This window comes from Carassius gibelio, chromosome A4, assembly GCF_023724105.1.
Source record: "Carassius gibelio isolate Cgi1373 ecotype wild population from Czech Republic chromosome A4, carGib1.2-hapl.c, whole genome shotgun sequence".
NCBI lineage: Eukaryota > Metazoa > Chordata > Actinopteri > Cypriniformes > Cyprinidae > Carassius > Carassius gibelio.
Genome location: NC_068374.1, coordinates 10,174,143 through 10,197,401, shown reverse-complemented (window position 1 = coordinate 10,197,401; position 23,259 = coordinate 10,174,143). Strand labels below are relative to the sequence as shown.

The following is a 23,259-nucleotide window of genomic DNA, read 5'->3' as shown; positions in this document are numbered from 1 at the left end:
TTTGTGTTTGTTTTCATCGCATTTACTCTGTTTTAAACAGCAGATGACGTCAGCACGCGATGATTCGGTCGAATCACTGAATCATTTTGCGATTCAATTGATTCATTACGGTTTTCTCCAACACTACTAACCAGTAACCGAGGTCTTGTTTAAAATGAACTGATTCACTATATAGGGAGCGAAATGAGACGCACTCTTACTTCTGTTCGGGAACACTTTACAAGCATTAACCATCATTAATAACACTAGTTAAAGCATAACAATGTGACACGGGTTAAGACTTGTTTTCACAGTGTAATAATATACGACTCTAAATGAGTTTAGTCGATTGAAACACTTTAAACTATTAAAATCACACACCTTTCTTCAGCCGAATCACAGACGCGTGAGAGCGCGCAGCCTTATGACGTCACACCGCCAGAGCAAAATAAAAGTCTTTTTTTTTCTAAAAACATATAATTTTAATTTAAAAACAAATGTAATACAGTACTGGAGCAATCGAAAAGACAGCAAAAATATTTAACTGTTTAATCAACTGAATTATCATGTCAATATCATCTTGTTCAATCTCAGTTTCTCCTCAGAATATAACAGGCAATAAATCAAATTTAATCTTTATTTAGTTAAAGTGCATTATATTAAAAGGTTATTTCTTAAATACATACATGCATGTGTTTGTATTTATATCCATTTACATTTAGTTGTTTAGCAGACACTTTTATCCAAAGCGACTCACAAATGAGGACAATGGAAGCAATCAAATGTAACAAAACAGCAATGATATATAAGTGCTATAACAAGTCTCAGTTAGCTTAAACGCAGTTCACGTAGCAAGTTTTTTTAAAATTATATAATAAAAAGAAAACAGATAGAATAGAGAAAGCTAGTGTTAGATGCCTTTTTGCTTTTGTTAATTGTATAATAAATAAAAGGAAAATAGATAGAATGCAAAAAGAATAGAACAGTAAGTGTTATTTATTTATTTGGAGAAAACAAGTAAATTAATAGCGTTTAAGTCTAAATGGGGCACTTTTTTAAAGAATAGAATTAGAATAGTGAGTGTTAAAGACAGAGATGGGTTTTAAGCCGAATCTTGAAGATGGCGAAGGACTGAGCTGCTCAGATTGAGTTGGGGAGGTCATTCCACCAGGAGAAGTCTGTAAAAGTGATTTTGTGCTTCTTCTATCTTCAATCTTCAATCAAGATCTGTATACTACTCATCAATATATATATATAGAGAGAGAGAGAGAGAGAGAGAGATTATAGTTCTAATGCTCACAAAGTTTGCATTTATTTGATCAAAATACAGTGTAATACTAATTTACAGTTATAGTGTAATTTAAAATACCTGTTTTCTATTTTATATATATATATATATATATATATATATAGAGAGAGAGAGAGAGAGAGAGAGAGAGAGAGAGAGACCAAAAGATTGGACACACCTTCGAATTCAAAGAGTTTTCTTTATTTTCATGAAAATTGTAGATTCACACTGAAGGCATCAAAACTATGAATTAACACATGTGGAATTATATACATAACAAAAAAGTGTGAAACAACTGAAAATGTGTCATAAACTGCACTTTCCACAGTTACACCTTAAAAAAAAAAAAAAGACGACATAAAGTGGAACTTACTCATTTTGCAAAACCGCTAAGCAAATATATACAGTTTTAATACATCCCAGATAGCAATTACATTTGGCCCGGATCCGTTTTAAGCCCCTTGCCTCCGTTTCTATCTTAGAGACGTTTTCTGATTGTGAACCAGATCCGTGCCAGATAGAGGTTTCAGCTTAAACATTCTAACTGCCATCAGTTCAGTATTTATATCATTTTACAGATCTGGCCCAGATCACTTTTCCCATTGGTAACCGAAAGACATTAGCTGTGTCTGACTCTGATTTGGTCCAGATCTGCAATATGAATCTGAGCCGATACTGTTTTCACATAGGCTACACTGGTGTGGCCCGAATCTGTGATACATATCTGAGCCGACTGCATTTAAAAAAGGGCTAAAAACTGCTCTGGCCCCTATCTGCAAAACGGATTTGAGCCAACACTGTTTTGACCATAGACTGTCAGAGACTACCTGATGTGGACCACATCCGAAATACTTATCTCAAACTGTGTGAAGAACTCCGTGGAATAAACCGTTTCAAGCTGTCTGCATATTTTTTTTTTTTTTATTTTATTATCTAGAGCATGAGATAAATGCATTGTCTTTAAGCTGAGCAATATTATCAGTGTTTAAAAACTATACAGCAACATTTTGTGATGCTATAAGGTCCGTTACAGCACTGGTCCGTTTGCGCTCCGTTTTAGGTCCGTTTTACGACAGCGCCAAAAGTGCCAAGTGAACGTTGGGTCTCGCTTGACTGTCGTCTTGCAGATACGGTCCACATCCGTACTACGGACTTCATTCAAAAGCGCCAAAAAAATAATAAAAATTATCATCAAACCAAGCTGTCAACGGAGATTTATCTGACCAGCTAGGCTGTCACACGTAAGTTTTTATGTGTCTTTGTGTTTATTATCTATTTTTATGCGTTTATTCTAATTTACTGTCTATTACTTAAACGTGCAAGTGAAATTATGTTTGCTTGGTAGATAGCAGTTACAGGCTGTTATTTGCGCACCAGTCTGTGTTATGTTAAAGCCGCATCTGCTATAGCGCTATGAGTGTAGCACAGAATAGACCAATTATAGGATAACCGAATCAACTTTTTAATATCATAGCATATATTTGCGCTAATGTGCTGAATTTTAATAGTCTTAGCGATGTCCAGACGAGTAAAAAACTTTTTTGCGCATTTTAATATGCTTGCCTAGTGCGCACATAGCCTAACCCAGATAGCAATAAATATTCAGCCCAAATTTGGCCCATATTTGCATCTTTCTTATGGCCCACATTTGGCCTTGACTGACGGCGTTGACTCAGGGTGAGTGTGGCTGCCTTAACTCAGCCACAAATCCACCTTATATGGGCCACATCTGAAATTCTGTTATGGCCCACATTTGGCCTTGACTTACGGCGTTGACTCAGGGTGAGTGTGGCTGCCTTAACTCGGCCACAGTTTCACCCTATATGGGCCAGATGTCTGGTGTGATGTGGACCAAATCTGGGCCAAATAAAATGTACCATAATGTTCACCTTACATGGGTCAAAGGAATAAATCACTTCACCTTCAATGTGCCAGATGTGTGCCAGATCAGAGCCATACCATATTCTCACCTATGTTACCGGCCAGATGCGGGCCAGGTATGGGCCCAAAGACTTAATCACAGCTTCCCCTTAAATGTGCCAGATGTCAGGCATCTAAAGGGCCAGATGTGTGCCAGATCAGGGCCATACCATCCCGTCACCTATGCTGCGGGCCAGGTATGGGCCAGAGGAATTAATCACACCCTTAACTTACATGAGCCGTGTGTCAGTTATGTACCAGCCATGTGTCAGGGGAAATCAGCTCAGAACCTAGAAAATGGACATCAATTATGTATAGACCAGGACACACAGGTCCACACAGGAACACAATCAGGTAAGGACCAATAACTATTTTGCATTACCATCTCACAACACTCAAACCTCTTTCTGATACTCAATCCACCTTGTAATAGAGCAGTTCTAGTAACAAACAATGACTGCTTTTGTTATTCATTTCCATTTATTAAAATGAATGAACAGTTAGCTAAATAGAAAATGTTAGATTTTCTGAATGGGCCAATAAACAAAAAATGCCTGTGGGCACATCTGCAGTCCGTGAGCTCCTGTGGAACAACGTTTGCATTCCCCCTTGTAAGTTTTGGGAAAAAATAGTGTCTAATGTCCTCTGTCACAATCAACTTGTGTTCACGAAATGACAGCACCTCTGCCTAGCGTTAAATATATTTTTTGATGGTTGCTCCAATGCAAAAAACACCCATTATAATGGCTGAAAACAGAATAAAACTAAGCCACATTGAACAAAGTTAACAAAACAAATTAAACTTTAAATTTGTCACAACAATTAATGTAGCTGAAAGTATGCTGAACTATAGCATTGTTCTCAACAAGTAGACTGTCTCGGTTACATCAGTTATCAGTTCGCTGCCTGGCACGGCGTCCTCCATCTCTGTCTCCAGCAAGATGGAGCCACCTTTTAATCCACAGTTCAGTTTCTTGATCTGTTGTTGTTGCTGTAAGTCGGTTTCTTCGTACAGCCTCTATAATGAGATAGTTGGTTGAGTAAGTTATAGTAAAATATTATCAGGAGGACAAGAATTTATAACTTTTGACATCAGTTGAAACAAGACATTAGTAATAATGTATATATAGTCAGTGATTCTAGCACATAATTTTAAAGCAATGTGACACTGAAAGTCAATATAACATACATACAATACATATGATGCCACTGTCAAGCTCAGATATGTCATATGCATTTTCCAGTCAACGTTCAGGACAGGCTTGATAGGGTGAGAATATGTGAGCTGAAAAAAATAGGGCTCTGAAAAATAATACTCTGACTTTTAGGATTACTCTGGTGCTGGTCTCAGGCAAACTAAATTACAGGATTGAGCAAAATAAAGTAAAGTAAGAGTTAAGTATTTATTTAGTGAGTGCAAATGTACATATGACACAGGGACACTGGATTGGGTGTGGGGAGTTAGAAGGCCAATTTATATAATAAAGTCATGCTAAATGTTGAGCAATATTTAAGTTTTTGTACACATTTTATGGCCAGGATAACCTATATCCAACAACAGTCTGAGAAAGCTTTATTATTGGAGTAGTTCTTTATTGTTATCCCTCCAGTTTGATGTAAAAACTGAATATTGCTGAAATATTGTCAGTTGTTGACTAAAAACATATGCTGATACAACTATATGGGTACTGATTCTGAATGATAATGCAAGTTAGTCATTTTGATGTTCCGGACCTTTTGGGATATTTCTCTAACTTGACCTTTGTATTCTAATTGAATACCCCTGCTGTAAAGTGATGCAGCTGAATTACGTCACTTCTGACAAACTTTTCCCCACCAGTCACATTCTGAAATCTAGAGTATAACAATACAGGCTCAGAGTTAAGAACTTGCTTTCTGAAACAGGGCCAGAGGTGTATGCATGTTTGTGGGTGAGGTAAGCAGCAAATTCCAACAAATGCACAGATCTCAATGAAAACAGAGGCAACAACACCTACACCACTGCGACTCACCATTGATTATCCCTCTTAGAATAAGGTTCTTGAAGGCTGCCTTGCCATTGGCTCCTTTCCAATTCATCTGTCTGGCAAGTTCATTGGTCAAGAGGTATCCCATCATTCTCCAAACAGTGTCCTTAACGGCTGTACCTCCTCTTTGTGCCAAGGTAATCGTCTGTTAAACAAGGGGAAAAGACAGCAAGCATTAAGTGTCACATGTAGCTAATTTGATTTAGATGACAGAGGAGATAGACAGTTCAAGTAGAATCAATCTCTGTAAGAGACAAAATATGTTCCACCTGGAATGGAAGCATCCAAGCCAAACATCTGACCACATTTCAGTGCATAAAAAAACCCACTGACTCTTGATATCGTATCATAGTCATTTTAGATTGAGCCACTTTGTTGCCTATTTTGTTTTTCTAATTGTACAAATAAGCCCTCACCACAGTAATACTGTAATTCTGTGGGAAACACTGAGCACTGTTTATCTGGTTTATCTATTTAATTTTAATTTAGAGTTTATTTAATAGTCAGTGTTTTATAATGTACAGTTGAATGGAACCACAGTCAGAGAAGCCAGTGCAAATGGGGATTCTAGTAAAGAGATTTTTCCAATGAAGGATAGTTAACCATTTATGGTTCTTTGTGAGAGAGATAATCGTATTGGATTGAATTACCTTATACATAATCTCTTATAATGGTATTGTACCAATATACATTACCAGAGTTTTCTTGAATTCTTGATCAAGCAGCTTTCCCTCCAAAACCAGAAGCTCTTGAAGGGTTGCAACCGGAAGGGTTTCCGGTGGTAGAGATGGGCTCTCTTCTGCAGTCCCCTTTAACTGATGAACTAGCTTCACCAAAATGCCCATCTGATCTTTGATGACTTCTTGATTGGTCAGGATGGTTCGTATCACAGCTAAAACAGTGATCAGAAGATACAGTCTATTTAGTTGAAGTATATGCATTAAAAAAAACTATAACTTTATGTTTCTAGCCTGCCAATTTCATTTCACTTAATGATGTGGAAAAATACAACTCCTAAGTCTTTTAATAGAAGATTCATCGATTGCATTTTTCCTGGCTTATAATTTTTTAAAGGTCTGACCTGCTGATTCCAATTTTCTTTCTTTTTAAGAATTATAATTGACAGCATACACAAAGATATTTCTTACTTTCCTTTAATGGAAAGTTATTTCTAAAAAAAACATGGCATTGTAATTGCATTAGTCCAACTCTGGAAAGGCTCTGTACATTTTCATTGGATGCTTTAAAGACTGTCTAATAGCAAACGCTACGCTCACGAAATTTAGGATGGCCAAGCAAGTGTAGTTTCTCTCACATTCACTGAAGTCTGCATTTTGGGCATGAGTTGGTGTAGCTGTGGTTCTTCTATTAATCACTGCAAACAAGAGACCAAAACCTCAAAGTTCACATTTCAAAATGTACAACACTTTCAAAAGGCTCATTTCTGTCTGTAGATAACTACAATGAAATCATGAATAAATGCACATTTTAGTTTTAAGAACAAATCTGTCATGGAGATTTATCCATGCAAGTCTACTTCATTTTGAACCATGTGGTCAAACACCACCAGCTATTCAAGATAGCATACATGCTGTTCAGGAGAAACTTTGATTTAATTTATTAGTCTGAATTTACAAGTAGAACCCAGTTTTTTTCAGGTCTTTTATTTGTGATATATTGTTCTCTGACATTGTTTGATTGTCATATGACACCAAAACTACTTCAGGTATGGCTTTTACAGGGGAAATATAACAATAAATATTATTATTATTTTACAAATATTTGGAGATAGATTTTGTAAAGATGATTAGCATTTCTGAGATGATTTCTTCATTTCTATCCTAAACATTTCTGGCTATAAGTGAAAGGGGCCAAACAAAATCTCAAATTTAATTGTTAATTTCTTCAAGTCACATCTACTGTAATAAAGTATATATCTGAACTAGTTTAGACACAAACAGTTAATTAATCCCTTAATTCAGTCTTTCACATGTGAATGGTAAACAAAATTTACTCTGCTGGGTTTTACATGAAAACATAACTTTCAGGTAGATTCCAGGTAAAGCTGTAGAAGGCTCTTCACATACATTTTCATTATCAACTTAGTGTTTTTGATGCAAATAGCTTTTGAATGTTTATATCGTCAACTTCAACTGAATGCAACATTTACTCACATATGCCGGAATGGTCAGTTCTGACCTGGGATGGTGTGATGTTTCCTCCACTGAGAGCTATAGTAACAGAAAGAGGAGTAAGCTGCCAGAAGTAAGGAATGTAAGAGAAAGATACAATCAATTCTGTATGTCTACTCACAATCAACATCCTCTCTAATTCTTGACAGTGGGGTAGGTGTTATGTTGCACCTTCTTTCGGAGCACACTACAGAGAAAAATAACAGGAATTTCTGGATATGACACTGAGGAACACATGTTTGGAAGTGTTTTCAATTTTACAGAGCAGTGCAGTGCCTGAGTTTCTGTCTGTTCTAACAAAACTTGATTTGCACAAAGACAATATCTCTCAAAATGTATTGGCCTGATTGCAGTGTGTCCCATAGAATAGCAGTCTACGTGTTTGGCGGGGGCTCAGGGTGTCATCATCTTATGATTAATTTATCTTGATCATTCAATTGTAATTTTTGGGCACATCTCTGGGTTTTCAGGTAGTTTCAAAATTGCATTTGAATGACATTCAGTGTAAAGGGTTGGTTGTATTTTATTTGCAGGATGGTGAATTACAAGGCATGTCATTTTGTTAGATGAATTGATTTACATTTGTTTACTCCAGTCTAGTCATGAAAAATGTTAGACTCACATTCACTGACAGCAGTCCTTTCATTGCCTGAGCATCCTACGTTGACGGCTGTAGGAGACGCTGTAGGAGAATCTGTGTTAAAATTCAAACCACGCCAACAATGAAAATATGACACTAAAATTTACATTAGCGCTCTTACACTGTGAAAGCAGGGAGAGTGAATAAGGCCGCTTCTTTGCAGAAGCCATTTTGGGAGGGCTGGGTAGTGTGGATGCTTGCTGCCTCTCACTTTCACTGTCTTCCTCTTCAAGGACTACATTCTTCTTCCTGCATTTAAGGTTAAATAAGAAACAAAAAATTATGGAAGGCTGTAAAATGAGTTTTGCTCAGTCAATTCCATTATGGCTCTATTCCTCCCTCTTTTTAACTTACATTCTTCTCCGTCTACGTTTGAGTGGAGAGTCTTCTGAATCTGTCAAATCTGTGAATCGTTCAGCCTCTGGCAGTTTGAGTCTTGCTTCTTCATATGTAACTTTAAAAAAAAAAAAATTGAAAACAAAAGCCCTCTAAATTCTTTATGAAGAGTTCAGATGCAAAAGCCTCTAAATGCCATCTGAAATTTTCTTCTAGAATGATCATTTTTATCAAGCTCATATATTTAAGTTCAGTAATTTCACTTAAATGACAATTAATAGGTAATTTTCATTGTCATTTAAGTGAAATTACTGAACTCTTCATATACAGAAAGTGTAAGTAAAATATTGTCTTCTTTCTACCTTTGCTTAATATGATGCGTACTTTGTAGGGAATCCAACGTGCTCCAGGTGGTTCCTGTGATTTCACTGCTTTTACAGTTTCTTCACGTTTGTACGGTGGCCACAAACAGGTGTTATTTTTCACCCAAATGTCAGGGACTACTTCCACTTCATTAGTAGATTCAAAAATAACAATGAGAAACATCTCCTGATAAAAAAGTAAACTGATTAGCCAGTAAAACTCTAAAGATATTATAAATAAAAGGATGCTACAACGATCAACTATAATACACTTTGTACAAAGACTAGACAAGTGCTTCAGATTAATTTGTGTGAGGAAGAGGGAACACTGCAAACTTGTCTCCCAAGGGCAACCGCACACACTTTTGCACAGGCTTAACCATCTCTACACAGTGCATCACAGGAGACAAATGAGAGACGATGTATATTCCCAGTTCCCTTGAGTCGAGTGGGTAACTGTAAAGTGCTTCTTTGACTCTATACTCCTGGTACATGGCATACACTTTGTCTTCATGACTAACTATGTTTTGCACAGAAACAACGTTCCCGTCAATGACAATGCAGTCATCTTTACTTGATGTTTTTAGAGTGACACCATCGGCTATCAACTGCTTGAACTGACTGATATTTTCCAAAAGGCCCTCTGGTACTGGCCCATCGTGATGTGGAGATTTTAAAAAGGGTTCCTGCTCAATGGGTGAATCAAAATCACAGCCCCTCTGTTCATGTTCAGATAACCTGCGTATAACCTGTGGTAGAGGATTGTGAGCTTTCCTTATCATTCTCTTAAGTTCACCCAATAAATTCTCATAAGGGAAGCCAGAGATACCATCTAAATGGCCATGTACCTTCACATCACCAGCAAGATGCACTAACCCATGAATGTTGTACACTACTTGGTCTTTACCATATAGCAAGCCATAATGCTCCACAAATGAGACAAGAAAATGATGAGCCAAGTGGTTCAATTGTAAACAATACTGCGGGCTAACCAAAATATAGATAGCAACAGAAAGAAGCATGAAGTTATCATACACTTGAGACAACAAGACACCTTTCAAAACTATAGGACCAGTGAACAGCAAAAATTGGCGCAGTTCTGTTTCTTTCCACCTCAGTCTCTCACTGAGTGCCCGAGGTTTCCTTGCAAATTCAGATGGAATATGATGTGCTAATGCCAAAAGTTTATCAGAGATTAAGGATGCTTGCAAAGACGAAATTCTGGTGCGCAAAGAGCCAGCAGTGCCAACCCACAGTTCAAGAAGTCTCCTCATAACACCCAAACACACTAAGTGCATGTAATCATGGGGAAAACCAGCAACCATATCAACTCCAGTATCTACCAGAGGACAATGAGTAAGGTGGTGATCTTCATTTGCTTCTAATCTAAAGGATTCATCTGTTCTACATGCAGCAGTGAGCTCAGGAAATGTCATACGGTGATTTGTGTATATTCCTCTTTGTAAGCACTTATCACAGCCATAATATCCAGTGTGGGACTTGATACCTTTGATAAATGCCCTTGCTGGTGCGTCACAAATAACAGAACAAACTTTCAAGAGAAATGTTTTGCCCTGACAAACAAAGCCAGTACTGATGCTTTTCAACTCTTGAACTAAATGTTTTAGATAGTCAGACAGTGTTTTGGGCTTTGCCGTCCCACAAAACAATGCTATCACAAAAGGCTTTTTGGAGAGTCTTGGTAATTTACCCAGAATGGGCCAAAACTGAATGGATGAGCTTTTAAAAAGAGGTAATCCATCAAAATTTAGCTGTAAAAGAAATTCATAGCCTTCTGGAAAAGAGGATAATAACCTGGTGAACTTTCTTTGGACGACATTCACTATACCAAAATAGTGAAATGAGCCACCAGCAAGCATCTCCAATTTGTAGTCTGTCTTTGTTTTAAGCAGTGACCTTCCATCCTTTGGCAGGAAGGGAAAGTATATCCTAAGAATTGACAGTAAGGCTGACAGAGCCACCAAAGACACCCCAAATCTAACTGCCCAGTCACCTAAGCTGCCCAATAAAATTTCATGGTCGCTCTTCACACTGCTAGAACCATTACAGCCAATGCTGTCTTCCATATCAAGAGATCCTTCCCTATTGAGCACAATCTCTTCAATCAGGCTATCGGGGGGTTCTTGCATGTCTTGTTGACATCCTTCCCTATTAAGCTCAGGCTCATCAATGTGACTTTCAAGATGCTGGTTAATGCTCTCGCCTTCTTTACCAGATGGCAGAGTGACTATTTTTTGCATTAAATTATCCACTCTTTTCCTAGCCTTCCTCCTTAAATTGCTATGCTTGTAATAGTCCATGTCACCTTTTTCTTCAGTTCACCCCTTCAGAAATTTTCCTGTGGATCTAATCTGTACAAAGAGAGACAGAGGTGGGGACACAAGAACAAAGGTAGATTAGCCTATTAGTTAACATTAACAATCAGCATCTATATTTTACTTTTAGTTACTTAGGCTTATTTAACGTGCAGCATCCATTACAGTTATGAATTATTTATTATTACATGCATATGGCACATATTAAATGATCTGCAAGAAAACCTGTTTATATGTGCCCAATAAATGGCATGTTGCTACAGCAATTAACAAGACTAGTAAACTTAACTTTAACTAATAGATATCACAATGAAATTTCCCAAATTAATAAATTAAATATTAACAGTTACTTGCATTGAGATAATAATTTGTTATATTACGAGTTTTCTGAAAATTTGATGAGACTAACATGCAATGCTAACTTGCATTTACTGAACCAGGTTTAACTCTTGTTTCATTTTTTCATGTTATAGTCATTGATTTTTACAAATGGTATTTTAGAATATAATATAATTATTATCTCTCTTTATCACTCCACAAATCAGAATAATAACTTAAGCCATAAAATAGCCATAGAAAGTATCTAACAATCAGGCTAGTGTAAAAACATTCAGATTAACGTTACTATAAAAAGTGGTGATAATCTAAGAATATATAGTTCTTTAAACGTTTATTAGATTGTTATTATTATAATTAATCCAGAATGTATGCCTGTTTGCAGTGTACAAAAAACATATCTAAATAAATCTGCACATGTCGGTTCAACATACAACTTCAGTGTCCTAAAATGGCATCTTGCGCTTTACCTAGCTTAACTTTAGCTCCATTAGCTTATTTAATAGAGTCAGCTAACATACCATAACGTCATTTCAGTCATGCTTCTAACGTCTACTAGCAAACCAACACTCTTAGTATCTCATTACAATTTGTATTGTACAGTTAAATGTTTTTTAACAGTATAATAATTACTTACCAGTAAGCCCAAAGATCGACTGCAGAGACCAACGGACTTTTTAACCGCGAAGCAGAGAGCGCGCCCGCGAATACACGCGCAAATGCGCATGCACGTACCGTTGCAGTGTCATGCCTGCTGTAGCCGAGCAGCAACCTCGCGCTCTCTCTCGTGAAGCCAATTAAGTGACAAAAACTGCAATTCATCGACTGGGCGCTTGAGGCTGGCTGCAAAAGGGAGTGAGTCCCATAGACTTCCCATGTTAAAATGCCCAACTTTACAGCAAAAAAAAAAACGTTTACAGCCTGGTTCAAAAAATGATTTTGGTCTTAATAATTTTGCCCTTCATGACAACTGTGAGGGGGGTAAATTTTGTAAAAACTCATCCGTTTAAATTATATTAAGACTTAAAGTTCTGCATAATTAAGGGCGTGGCCACTTGATTGACAGGTGGATTGCCGCTGCTGACAATGCCGTCGCGCTAGGTGGGCGTGGCCTCAGCAATCAGCTCCCGCCTTTTGGCCCATTTTCGATTATCCGTCGCGCGGTCACGCGCTGCCAAGATGGCGATGGCCTGCTCTGCAAACTTTGATTTATTTATTTTTTATTTTTCTCTGCACACTTTGAGCTTTTAAAACCGGAGTCTATGGGTGACGTCACGGACACTACGTCCATATTTTTTTAGAGTCTATGGCTGTAGCTGACACTTACCTTCTTAGTTTTATATTTTACAGTTCTTTTTTATTTTAGTTTTATATTTTACAGTTCTTTTTTATTTCAGTGACAAACACATTTTATTTTTCCATCTATAAATAACATTTGTCATGTTCTCTCTAGCGCCAAACAATTTCACATGATAAGTAATAATAAATAATAAAAACTGTCCCAAGTTAGCTAATCTGAAAGGGGTGTTGTAAGAAAAATCCAATCAACCACACATACACAGGGTGCAAATATATATATATATATGTATGTATGTATGTATGTATGTATATATATATATATATATATATATATATATATATATATATATATATATATATATATATGTATGTATGTATGTATGTATGTATGTTAGACATGTTTTTCTTTGTTTGTTTGTTTGTTTTTTGTAATAAACACTCAGCCACCTCTGGCCTACACACAATTCTTTTCTGCACCTAATAATAGCAATAATTAAATCAGGTTGTAAAGTGAAATAGAGTTTGTAACTCCCTTCTGCTAAATGGCAGACATAGGCATAAATAAATTATTCATTGGAGCTTTGGGGGGGAAAGCTGCTCTGTAGTTTAGTGATTGCAGTAGAAACATTTAGCAGTGTAAACAGGCTGTGGCTGGGTGGGTCCTTATTTGGGCTCTGTGTAAGCACCATCTCACTGATATCACTCTAAATTGGTAACTGGTCCTGGGCCGTGCACATTGCCAGGTGTTGGTTTTTGAGTGAAGATTCACCGGACCACATGCGAGGTTGTCTAAGTATTTCAACAAGTTAAATGATTCACGATTTTCAATTAAATTGTAATCCTACTTAATCAGTATTTCAATTGAAGGCACTATTGTGGGATATTAAAAAGTGCCAAATAATAGGCCTACATTGAGCAATTTTACTAAACAAGAACAATAAACAAAATATAATCAATTAACATTGTTGACATGTGAATCAGAATATTTACAATATATGCAAGAAAACCTAATTTTAATGAATAATAATAATAATAATAATAATAATGAATTTCAGTTTGTGTTAAGGTTTATGATTGACTGCTGAAGATGAATTAAGCAGTCTCACAGCTTAAGGTAAGAAGCTCAAGTCAGCTTTGGAGGCTTATTTTGTTTTTGTGATAAGATTGATCTTTTAGTACTAGCCCTTTGTCTGTTAAGAGCTTGTTTGCTATTTTATACAGTCAGCTTGTGGCATTTGGCCCATGTCTCGCCCACACAGGACTTGCTGTGACCTATGCCCGGCTCATGACATTTGGCCCAAGTCTGGCCCACACAACACTTGCCGTAACCTATTTCATGCCCGGCTCACGACATTTGGGCCACCTTTGGCTCACACAATATTTGCCGTAACACAAGTTAGGTCCGGCTCATGACATTCGGCCCAAGTCTGGCCCACACAACATTTGCCATAACCTATTTCATGCCCGGCTCATGACATTTGGGTCACCTTTGGCTCACACAATATTTGCCGTAACACAAGTTAGGTCCGGCTCATGACATTCGGCCCAAGTCTGGCCCACACAATACTTGCTGTGACCTATTCATGCCCAGCTCATGACATTTGGCCCAAGTCTGGCCCACACAACACTTGCCGTAACCTATTTCAAGACCGGCTCATGACATTTGGCTCAAGTCTGGCCCACATAACACTTGCTGTGACCTATTCATGCCCAGCTCATGACATTTGGCCCAAGTCTGGCCCACACAACACTTGCCGTAACCTATTTCATGCCGGGCTCACGACATTTGGGCCACCTTTGGCTCACACAATATTTGCCGTAACACAAGTTAGGTCCGGCTCATGACATTCGGCCCAAGTCTGGCCCACACAACACTTGCCGTAACCTATTCCATGCCCGGCTCATGACATTTGGGCCACTTTTGGCCCACACAATATTTGCCATAACACAAGTTAGGTCCGGCTCATGTAATTTGGGCCACATTTGTCCCACACAACACTTGCCAGTGCCGTAACTGAGCCGTAAGTGCCAAAAGTGGCCCAGATAAGGTCCAAATCTGTCTGCTATCTGGGAAGTGTCGGTTACGTTCAATAAAAAAAAAAAAAACACACATGGCTTGTTTCTTAAGTCCAAATTTCATTTTTGAACTTGTTTGAAATGGATTGAATCATTATTTAAAATAATCTTGGAGATTTCTGAATTGCCTAAATCATAAATGCAGCCGGTTGAAGCCTGCAGCAATGTTTTTCTTTTGTTATGGCAGTAGCCTACTCTGTATATTTTTTTTTTCGAGAATGTTGCACTCCTGTTGCTGTTATTCTGCACGAAACTTCATGCCAATAAATAAGAAATATTGCTGACTTGTGCGTTTCCAGCGCTCTCTTTACGTTCGTCCGTTATTCGATGTTGAAAAAGGAAACGTCTTTTTTTTAGACACGGAAAATCGATTCAATAAACACTTATGTCTTAAAAATTGAAAATGATTTTTTTCACAAAAGTGACAGCCCTAGTAGTAGGGAGATGAGTGAAGTAGCCTACTTTTACTCGCTAAGAAGTACGAGGATAAACGACATGCAAAAGAGGATGACAATCACTTCCCGCACAGATTTCTTTTGATTCAATTCTTCCAGTTTTGACGTCTTCGTAAAAGAGCATACACCAACAATAATGCCTTCTGTTTATTCTTCTTATTCTTTTTATTACTAGGCCTAATTGGGGCTACGTCTTAACCTCAATGGTTACATAGTTCATTTGTCTTATTCAGTTTTACATGACCAGTTTTTCTTATTATTAGGCTATTATTTTATTACAGTTCCATCAACTAATGCACAAATCGTTATAGAATTAGGCCGAGAAGGATGGGCATATCTTCATTTTGAGCAAATGCAATATACGTCTGCCTGTTTTGTCGTCATGTAGGACCAGCACTGATCCAAATGTCTCATTCATCCTAATCAGTAATGCTGTTTTCCAGGTGCTGAAGCTGAAATATGGAGGCATGCTAGGTGGTTTGCCCTTTCGGCGGACAGGAGAGGAGGGCGCAAGGAGAGACTGGCGCGTGAGCGGCAGGAGCAGCAATAGCCACAGCTGCCACAGCAACTATAGTGAATTTGTTTAAGTGCATGTTTTTTTTCTTCCACGTTGTGTTTATAGCCTGTGTGTTTTTTTTTATCCATTAATTATGTGTATGTTGTTGACTATGTTTTGTGTTAATTGTTTACTTTGTTCATGACTTTGTTGTTCGTTTTTTATAATTAAAATATGAATTCGTGGTCATTAATTCTGTGTTTGTTAACTTTGTTCATGTTGTTTTAGTATGACAAAAATGCCGAAAATAAGGCAAAAGGTCAATCCAGTGGTGATTTAAGCGGATTCGTAACACATCCGGCACAGCTCCGGTAGGCGGAATCGTTTCACGCACCCGTTACGTATCTGTAACGGGATGATCAGGCGGTGCTTGATCGGCGCTGGCACATATCCGCAACAACCCCTAAAAACAGACCAGAAACGGCTTCGGCCCGATGTGCGTTTGGACTCAGTAACGAGTCCGTGAGGCGGATGCGTGCCAGACCCGGCTCTATCGTTTTGCGGTTGCGGCCCTGTTCCGTTACAGCGTCCAGTGGCTATCTGGGATACCACATAGAGACGTCCTGCTGTAGTCGTTGATGCTGCTGCTCTTGTTAAATTTCAGCTTCTGGATCTGATTCTGGATCATAAATATACGCTGAATCTGACTATTAGCCATGATTTGTTTTATATAATGTTTTTTTCCTCACGGTAATGTCACAGTTTTTAGCGCTCTCAACGCAAAAGCCTACTTGCGCTCGTGATTGTTTAGCTCCGCCCACACGTTGCGCCTCCAGCCACTCGTGTTTTTCCTGGAAAAAAACGCTACACACTATCTTTCTCTTATAAATATAATAAAATTAAAGACTTTTGGAGTTATGAAGGATGCAGTACTACTCTATAGGTACTCAAGATTAACAGGATATTGAGTGAAAACGAGCATTTCACCCCCCCCTAAGCATCTCTCGGGGAACTCCTTCAAGACTGTTGGAAGACCATTTCAGGTGACTACTTCTTGAAGCTCATCAAGAGAATGCCAAGAGTGTGCAAAGCAGTAATCAAAGCAACCCAGCCGGCATTTCAACGTTGAAACAACGCCAGGTACCATGGTTGAATAACGTTGAATTACCTTTCGATTTTGCAAATTGGATCAACGTTGAAATCGCGACGCTGTTTCACCGTCTTACCTGCATTACGGGTGAATTAGGGTCGTTCTGCAGACCTGGGATGAAAGCTGAATGAGGTGTTGATTTTGAAAAGTTAATCAACGTTGATAACATGACGTTGCCCCATCGTACCTTGCACCATGTATAAAGACACCTAGACCCTAGTTGGCATTTAGATCAACACGGTACATGCAAGGCTAAAAATCTAATGACTGGCAGCAATTGCTTTACAATCAACTTCAATAAACTACCACATGCCCAAAATGGTATAACAGCAGTTTTATTTTGGAAACATACTGTATAAAACAGATAAAATTATCCCAAAATTTATTTTTGCAGAGTATGCATAGATGTATTTTTAAAAACATGTAGTAGAACAATCCAAATACAATAACATTTAAAGGTTTTTGTAAAATAATTTGGCACATAAATGCATATTTTTTGTGGAACTTGCAAGAGAAACCCTTGTACTTTTATGACTGAAACCAGTTGATCTTTTATTTTGGAGGAAAACTACAGTTTCTGTCAAAAACATGTTTTAGCAATGTGTTTCATGACAAGAGATGTGTACATTTGTGCAGTGAAAATGTGTTGCACAGTTCAAGAAGGGAACCTTCAACCAGGACCGCTGTAAGGGGAGGGAAGATTAGGACAATTCCCAAAGGCCCAGCATTAGAGAGGGCACCCCGAGTGGGGGGGGCGGGTGTTCTAAGGACTGTGTCTTCTTTCCTGTGGGGAATGCAGGATGAGATTTCTACCTAAGGGGACTCTAAAATGTTAGAACCAACAGCCTCCTGCATATAGTGTGGTTGTACTTCAGGTGATCCTTGAGAGAGTCCCAGCGCTAGGTCCTTTCTGATGCCGTCCCCTCCACTCTCTCCCACTTTCTGTACCGTCATGTATAAACATTTACATTTAAAGTCCCTGTGAAACGGAATTTGCAAACGACTTTTCTCCAGTGTAGTGACGTATTTCCGAGAGAAACGGAATAATAAATGAGGAAAATAGTGGGCGTGGCTTATTTTCCAACTAGCACCTGATTGGATCTAGATATTTAATTTGTCAACTTAAACTGTACTATGCTTTTCATTCAGGTGCTCCTGTGGCTACTGCAAACACATGGACACTGGTCCTGAAAGACTATGTTGTAGGGAGGTTAGGCAGGTTTGTAAAAGAAGTGCAGAGAATGGGTATCATTGTTATTAATCAGCCTATAAATGACACAGCAGCAGAGTAGAACTGAAGATAGCAAACTCTTCAAAAAACCTTAACATTTGTAATACAGTGCCTATGTGTTAATACATTACATAAAATATACTACAGTCTAGAATAAATTACTAATACTAGAGTAAAATAGTAAAATACTAAAGCTACAAAATTGTTACATTATTTTTTATATAGGTTGTTGATAAATGTGCAGAAGCCGAACTGCAACCTGGATGCATGACTCAACACCCAGGTTTTGAAGCGGTCTGCTTGAACCCATGGGTTCTTCAAGTTGAATACACATCCTTGGTCCAGTATTATGGCGATTATGACCAAGTTGTTTTTACTTTCGAAGAGTAAGAGAATAATCATATCTGCAAAAGTCAGTTTCTGTTCTGCAAACAATGCATTATTATCTAGTTTCCTTTTTTTTGTCTTACCGCTTACAGGAACTTTGTCAGATGGTGTTGGGGCTACTTGGGAAGAAAAATATGTGTTGTCCTCCCATCATGTGTTGTTGTTAAAATAAGATCAACATTCACATCAGAGAGATACACAGGCTTCAAGCTACCTTCACTACATCCACAAGAGCAAGTGATATGCATGTACAACTGTATGTAATAAATAATGACAAAGGACTTTAATTACACTTGATGTTTCATTTATTACATTTTAAAGATTAATTTTAATACTAAAAATTACACACACACTCTCTCACACACACACACACTCACACACACTCTCTCTCTCACTCACACACACACACACACTATCTAAACCTGCTCCTACTCCATCTGTGTAAAACGGGACCAGGGTCTGACTTCAGATTCCTGTAGGTCAGGCTTGTCAAAGGCAGTACATAAGTGGTCTGGAACCTCCAGTTGATTAATCTGCTCTTGGTATGGGCCAGGATTGATGACCACCTCCTCAAAAAACGTCTTACCAGACTCTCCACATACTCTATAATGCAAAAAAATACAAGGAACCTTGCATTTTTTTAAAGGGGGGGTGAAATGCTCGTTTTCACTCAATATCCTGTTAATCTTGAGTACCTATAGAGTAGTACTGCATCCTTCATTACTCCAAAAAGTCTTTAGTTTTATTATATTCATAAGAGAAAGATAGTCTGTACCGATTTTTCCCGGAAAAACACGAGCGCCTGGAGGCCTGACATGTGGGCGGAGCTAAAGAATCACGAGCGACAGTAGGCTTTTGCGTTGAGAGCGTTTGGAAGCTGTGACATTACCGTGAGGAAAAAACCATCCAAAACAAACCATGGCTAACAGTCAGATTCAGCCGTTTATTTATGATCCAGAATCAGATCCAGAGGCTGAAATTTAACAAGAGCAGCATCAGCAACGACGTCTCTATGTGGTATGTACTGAAACTGTATATATTTGCTTATCGGTTTTGGAAAATGACTAAGTTCCACTTTTTTTTCGTCTTTTTATTTTTTAATTTTTTTTAAGGTGTACATGTGGAAAGTGCAGTTTGATGCCAACATCGCATGTTGTTTACTTGATGTGCTTACGCGCCGATAGCTAAGTTAACAACACAGAGATATTTGAAGCAGTTTTACTCACCGCCTGCGGTTCCAACACACGATCGTGACCCTTTTTCGTTGGGACTGCATTATCCTTAAGAAATAAACGATGTGCAAATCTGGCGTCAAACTGGGCCTTGTTTGTAAAACAAGCATCTTCGAAATGCAGGAAACAAACACAAACACTTGCACAACTCCGTCGATGCTCTGTAAAAATAAACTCCATCCACTGGTCCCTTAATGTTTTTTTTTTTTTTTTTTGGTAATCTGTGCAGGGTTGTCTTGCCCTGGCAACCAAAAACACACTTCTTTTGTGACTTTTCGTGACGCTCTCGCTCTGATCAGTGAATCGCTCTGGTCAGTGAATGTCTTTGCTCTGCTATACGGGAGCGCGCGCTCTTCCGGGAGAAGTGCCCTTAGGACCCATATAAGGAAATTCCGCTCCATCTAACGTCACACAGAGCCATACTCGAAAAAAAACTTTCCGAAACTTGTGACAAACCGGAAGGAGTAATTTTGGAACAGAAATACTCCTTCAAACGTACAACTTAATTTTTGAAACTTTGTCCATGTTTAGCATGGAAATCCAACTCTTTAACAGTGTAAAAAACTCAGTATGCATGAAATAGCATTTCACCCCCCCTTTAAGTAGACATTTTTCTACAATTGGGATCAAACAACATTGTGGTCAATCAAACAACATTTACCATAAACCACATGTATAATGTAATGTACGTGTTAATTGTTATATTATAACAATTAGTTAATTGATCTAATTTTGCCTGCAGATCTACATATTTTCCATATTTATTGTATGGTAATATTATCCTTTTATACTTACTGTAGGTTGGTGCTGTTTTTCTGTAGTGAAGGGAATGTTCCCCCTTTTTGTATTTTGGCCATTTCACTCTGATGGACGGTTCACCACTCTGGCTGCATGCATACTCGCGATTGTAATATATTGGATCACTGTTACACCACAATAAAGGATGCATTTCACTCTGTTCCACGAGCAGCTTTGGGACGTTCTGATCACCTTCTGGTTCATCTTATACCGTCCTACAGGCAGAAACTAAAATCAGCTAAACCTGTATCAAGGACAGTAAAAAGATGGACTAATGAAGCAGAGCAGGATTTACAATCTTGTTTTGACCTCACTGATTGGAGTGTTTTTGAAGCTGTTGCCACCGATCTGGATGAACTCACAGAGACGTAACATCATATATCAGTTTCTGTGAGGATATGTGTATTCCTACAAAGACTCAACTACATTACAACAATGACAAACCGTGGTTCACTGCAAAACTCAGACAGCTCCGTCAGGCCAAAGAAGATGCTTACATGAAGGGGGACAATGTCCTGTATAAACAGGCTAAATACACACTGGAAAAGGAGATCAAAGTGGCAGAGAGGAATTATTCTGAAAATATAAGGACTCAGTTCACTTCCAACGACTCCGCATCAGTGTGGAAAAATCTAAAGAAGATCACCAATTTCAAGACACCACCCCCCAGCACCGTAGAGAATCAACGACTGGCAGACGATCTGAATGAGTTTTACTGCAGGTTTGAAAGAACACCCATCACCTGCCCTGAACACCTCCCCACACAACCATTCACACCCTTCACAACTCCTGCAACCAGCCCTGAATGCCTCTCCAAACTACCGTTCACACCATTAACAGCTCCTGCAACCCATCCTGAACACCTCTCCAATCAAGCACTCTCACCATTCTCACCTCCTGCATCCCCCGTCTCCCCCACACCTGCAGTTCAGATCAGCGAGGATGCGGTGCGCCAGGTCTTCCGGAAGCAGAAAAGGAAAAAAGCACCAGGCCCAGATTGTGTTACACCAGCCTGTCTGAAATCCTGTGCTGACCAGCTGGCCCCCATCTTCACACAGATCTTCAACAGATCGCTGGAGCTGTGCGAAGTCCCTTCATGCTTCAAACGCTCCACCATCATCCCCATCCCTAAGAAACCCAAAATTACAGGACTAAATGACTACAGGCCTGTGGCTCTAACGTCTGTAGTCATGAAGTCATTTGAAAAACTGGTGCTGGCCCACCTGAAGGACATCACTGGGCCCTTGCTGGATCCTCTTCAGTTTGCCTACAGAGCAAACAGGTCTGTGGACGATGCAGTAAACATCGGACTGCATTATGTTCTGCAACACCTAGACAGACCGGGGACTTATGTGAGGATCCTGTTTGTGGACTTCAGCTCGGCCTTCAACACGATCATCCCAAACCTCCTCCTGCCCAAACTAAATCAGCTCTCCGTGCCCACCTCCGTCTGTCAGTGGATCAACAGCTTCCTGACAGACAGGCAGCAGCTAGTGAGGTTGGGAAAATACACATCCAGCACCCGTACAATCAGCACCGGAGCTCCCCAGGGCTGTGTTCTCTCCCCACTGCTCTTCTCCCTCTACACCAACGATTACACATCTAAGGACCCCTCTGTCAAGCTCCTGAAGTTTGCAGACGACACCACACTCATCGGCCTCATTGAGGACGGTGACGAGTCTGCTTACAGACAGGAGGTTAAAGAGCTGGCTGTCTGGTGCACTCTCAACAACCTGGAGCTTAACACGCTCAAAACAGTGGAGATGATCGTGGACTTCAGGAGAAACCCCCCTGCACTCCCCCCACTCACCATCATGAACAGCACTGTGACTGCAGTGGAGTCATTCAGGTTCCTGGGCACCACTATCTCTCAGGACCTGAAGTGGGACATTCACATTGACTCCATCGTGAAAAAGGCCCAGCAGAGGTTGTACTTCCTCCGCCAGCTGAGGAAGTTTAACCTGCCACAGGAGATGCTGAAACAGTTCTACTCCACCATCATTGAATCCATCCTCTGCACTTCAGTAACTGTCTGGTTCAGCTCAGCTTCTAAATCTGAGCTCAGAAGACTACAGAGGGTAGTCCGGACTGCTGAGCGAATCATCGGTACAACCCTCCCTTCTATTCAAGAACTGTACTTATCCAGAGTGAGAAAAAGGGCTGTCAAAATCACTTTGGATCCCTCACATCCAGCACACTCCCTCTTTGAACTGTTGCCATCTGGTCGACGCTACAGAGCACTGAGCACTAGAACGACCAGACACAGGAACAGTTTCTTCCCTCAGGCAATCCATCTTATGAACAGCTGATAATAACTGCGAACACACTACACTTTATATTTATATACACATACACTTTATTTATCTAACACACATACTTAGTATACACTTAAATTTTGCAAATAATATACATGTACATACATAACTGCATTTTGTAAATATACCTGCCTACAATTGTCAATTTGTATATTGTCATTCACTATCTTCTTATTTGTATTTTTTATTCTTTCATTATGTGTTTTATGTTCTGTCGCTGTCATTCTGTTGTACTGCGGAGCTTCTGTCACGAAAACAAATTCCTCGTATGTGTAAACATACCTGGCAATAAAGCTCATTCTGATTCTGATTCTAAAGCTCTCAGGCTAAAATGTCAGTATTTGTGTACAACATTTAAAAATGTTTTGTCAAGTTAGGTTCAGGTAATAGGCAATTTGGGTCAG

At 39.0% G+C, this 23,259-nt stretch overlaps 1 protein-coding gene across 6 annotated transcripts; it reads right to left on the bottom strand.

Moving 5' to 3' along the window:
- Window positions 1–3,560: 3,560 nt before the first annotated feature.
- Window positions 3,561–12,931, bottom strand: LOC127969427 (uncharacterized). 6 transcript variants are annotated; one of them, XM_052571374.1, is made up of 12 exons: window positions 12,054–12,931; window positions 11,071–11,116; window positions 8,745–8,931; window positions 8,401–8,500; window positions 8,168–8,295; window positions 8,029–8,088; window positions 7,528–7,593; window positions 7,389–7,445; window positions 6,530–6,589; window positions 5,910–6,106; window positions 5,200–5,359; window positions 3,564–4,205 (listed from the first exon to the last, which is right to left on the bottom strand). In XM_052571374.1, the coding sequence occupies exons 3-12, from the start codon at window positions 8,926–8,928 to the stop codon at window positions 4,075–4,077; spliced, it is 1,143 nt and encodes a 380-aa protein (XP_052427334.1). In that variant the 5' UTR covers window positions 8,929–8,931; window positions 11,071–11,116; window positions 12,054–12,931; the 3' UTR covers window positions 3,564–4,074. The 6 variants fall into 6 exon arrangements, with proteins under 6 accessions (XP_052427342.1, XP_052427350.1, XP_052427361.1 ...); XM_052571382.1 differs by lacking the exon at window positions 12,054–12,931 and having other exon boundaries at window positions 3,561–4,205; window positions 8,029–8,076; window positions 11,071–11,530; XM_052571358.1 differs by lacking the exon at window positions 12,054–12,931 and having other exon boundaries at window positions 11,071–11,529.
- Between the last annotated feature and the right edge of the window lie 10,328 nt (window positions 12,932–23,259).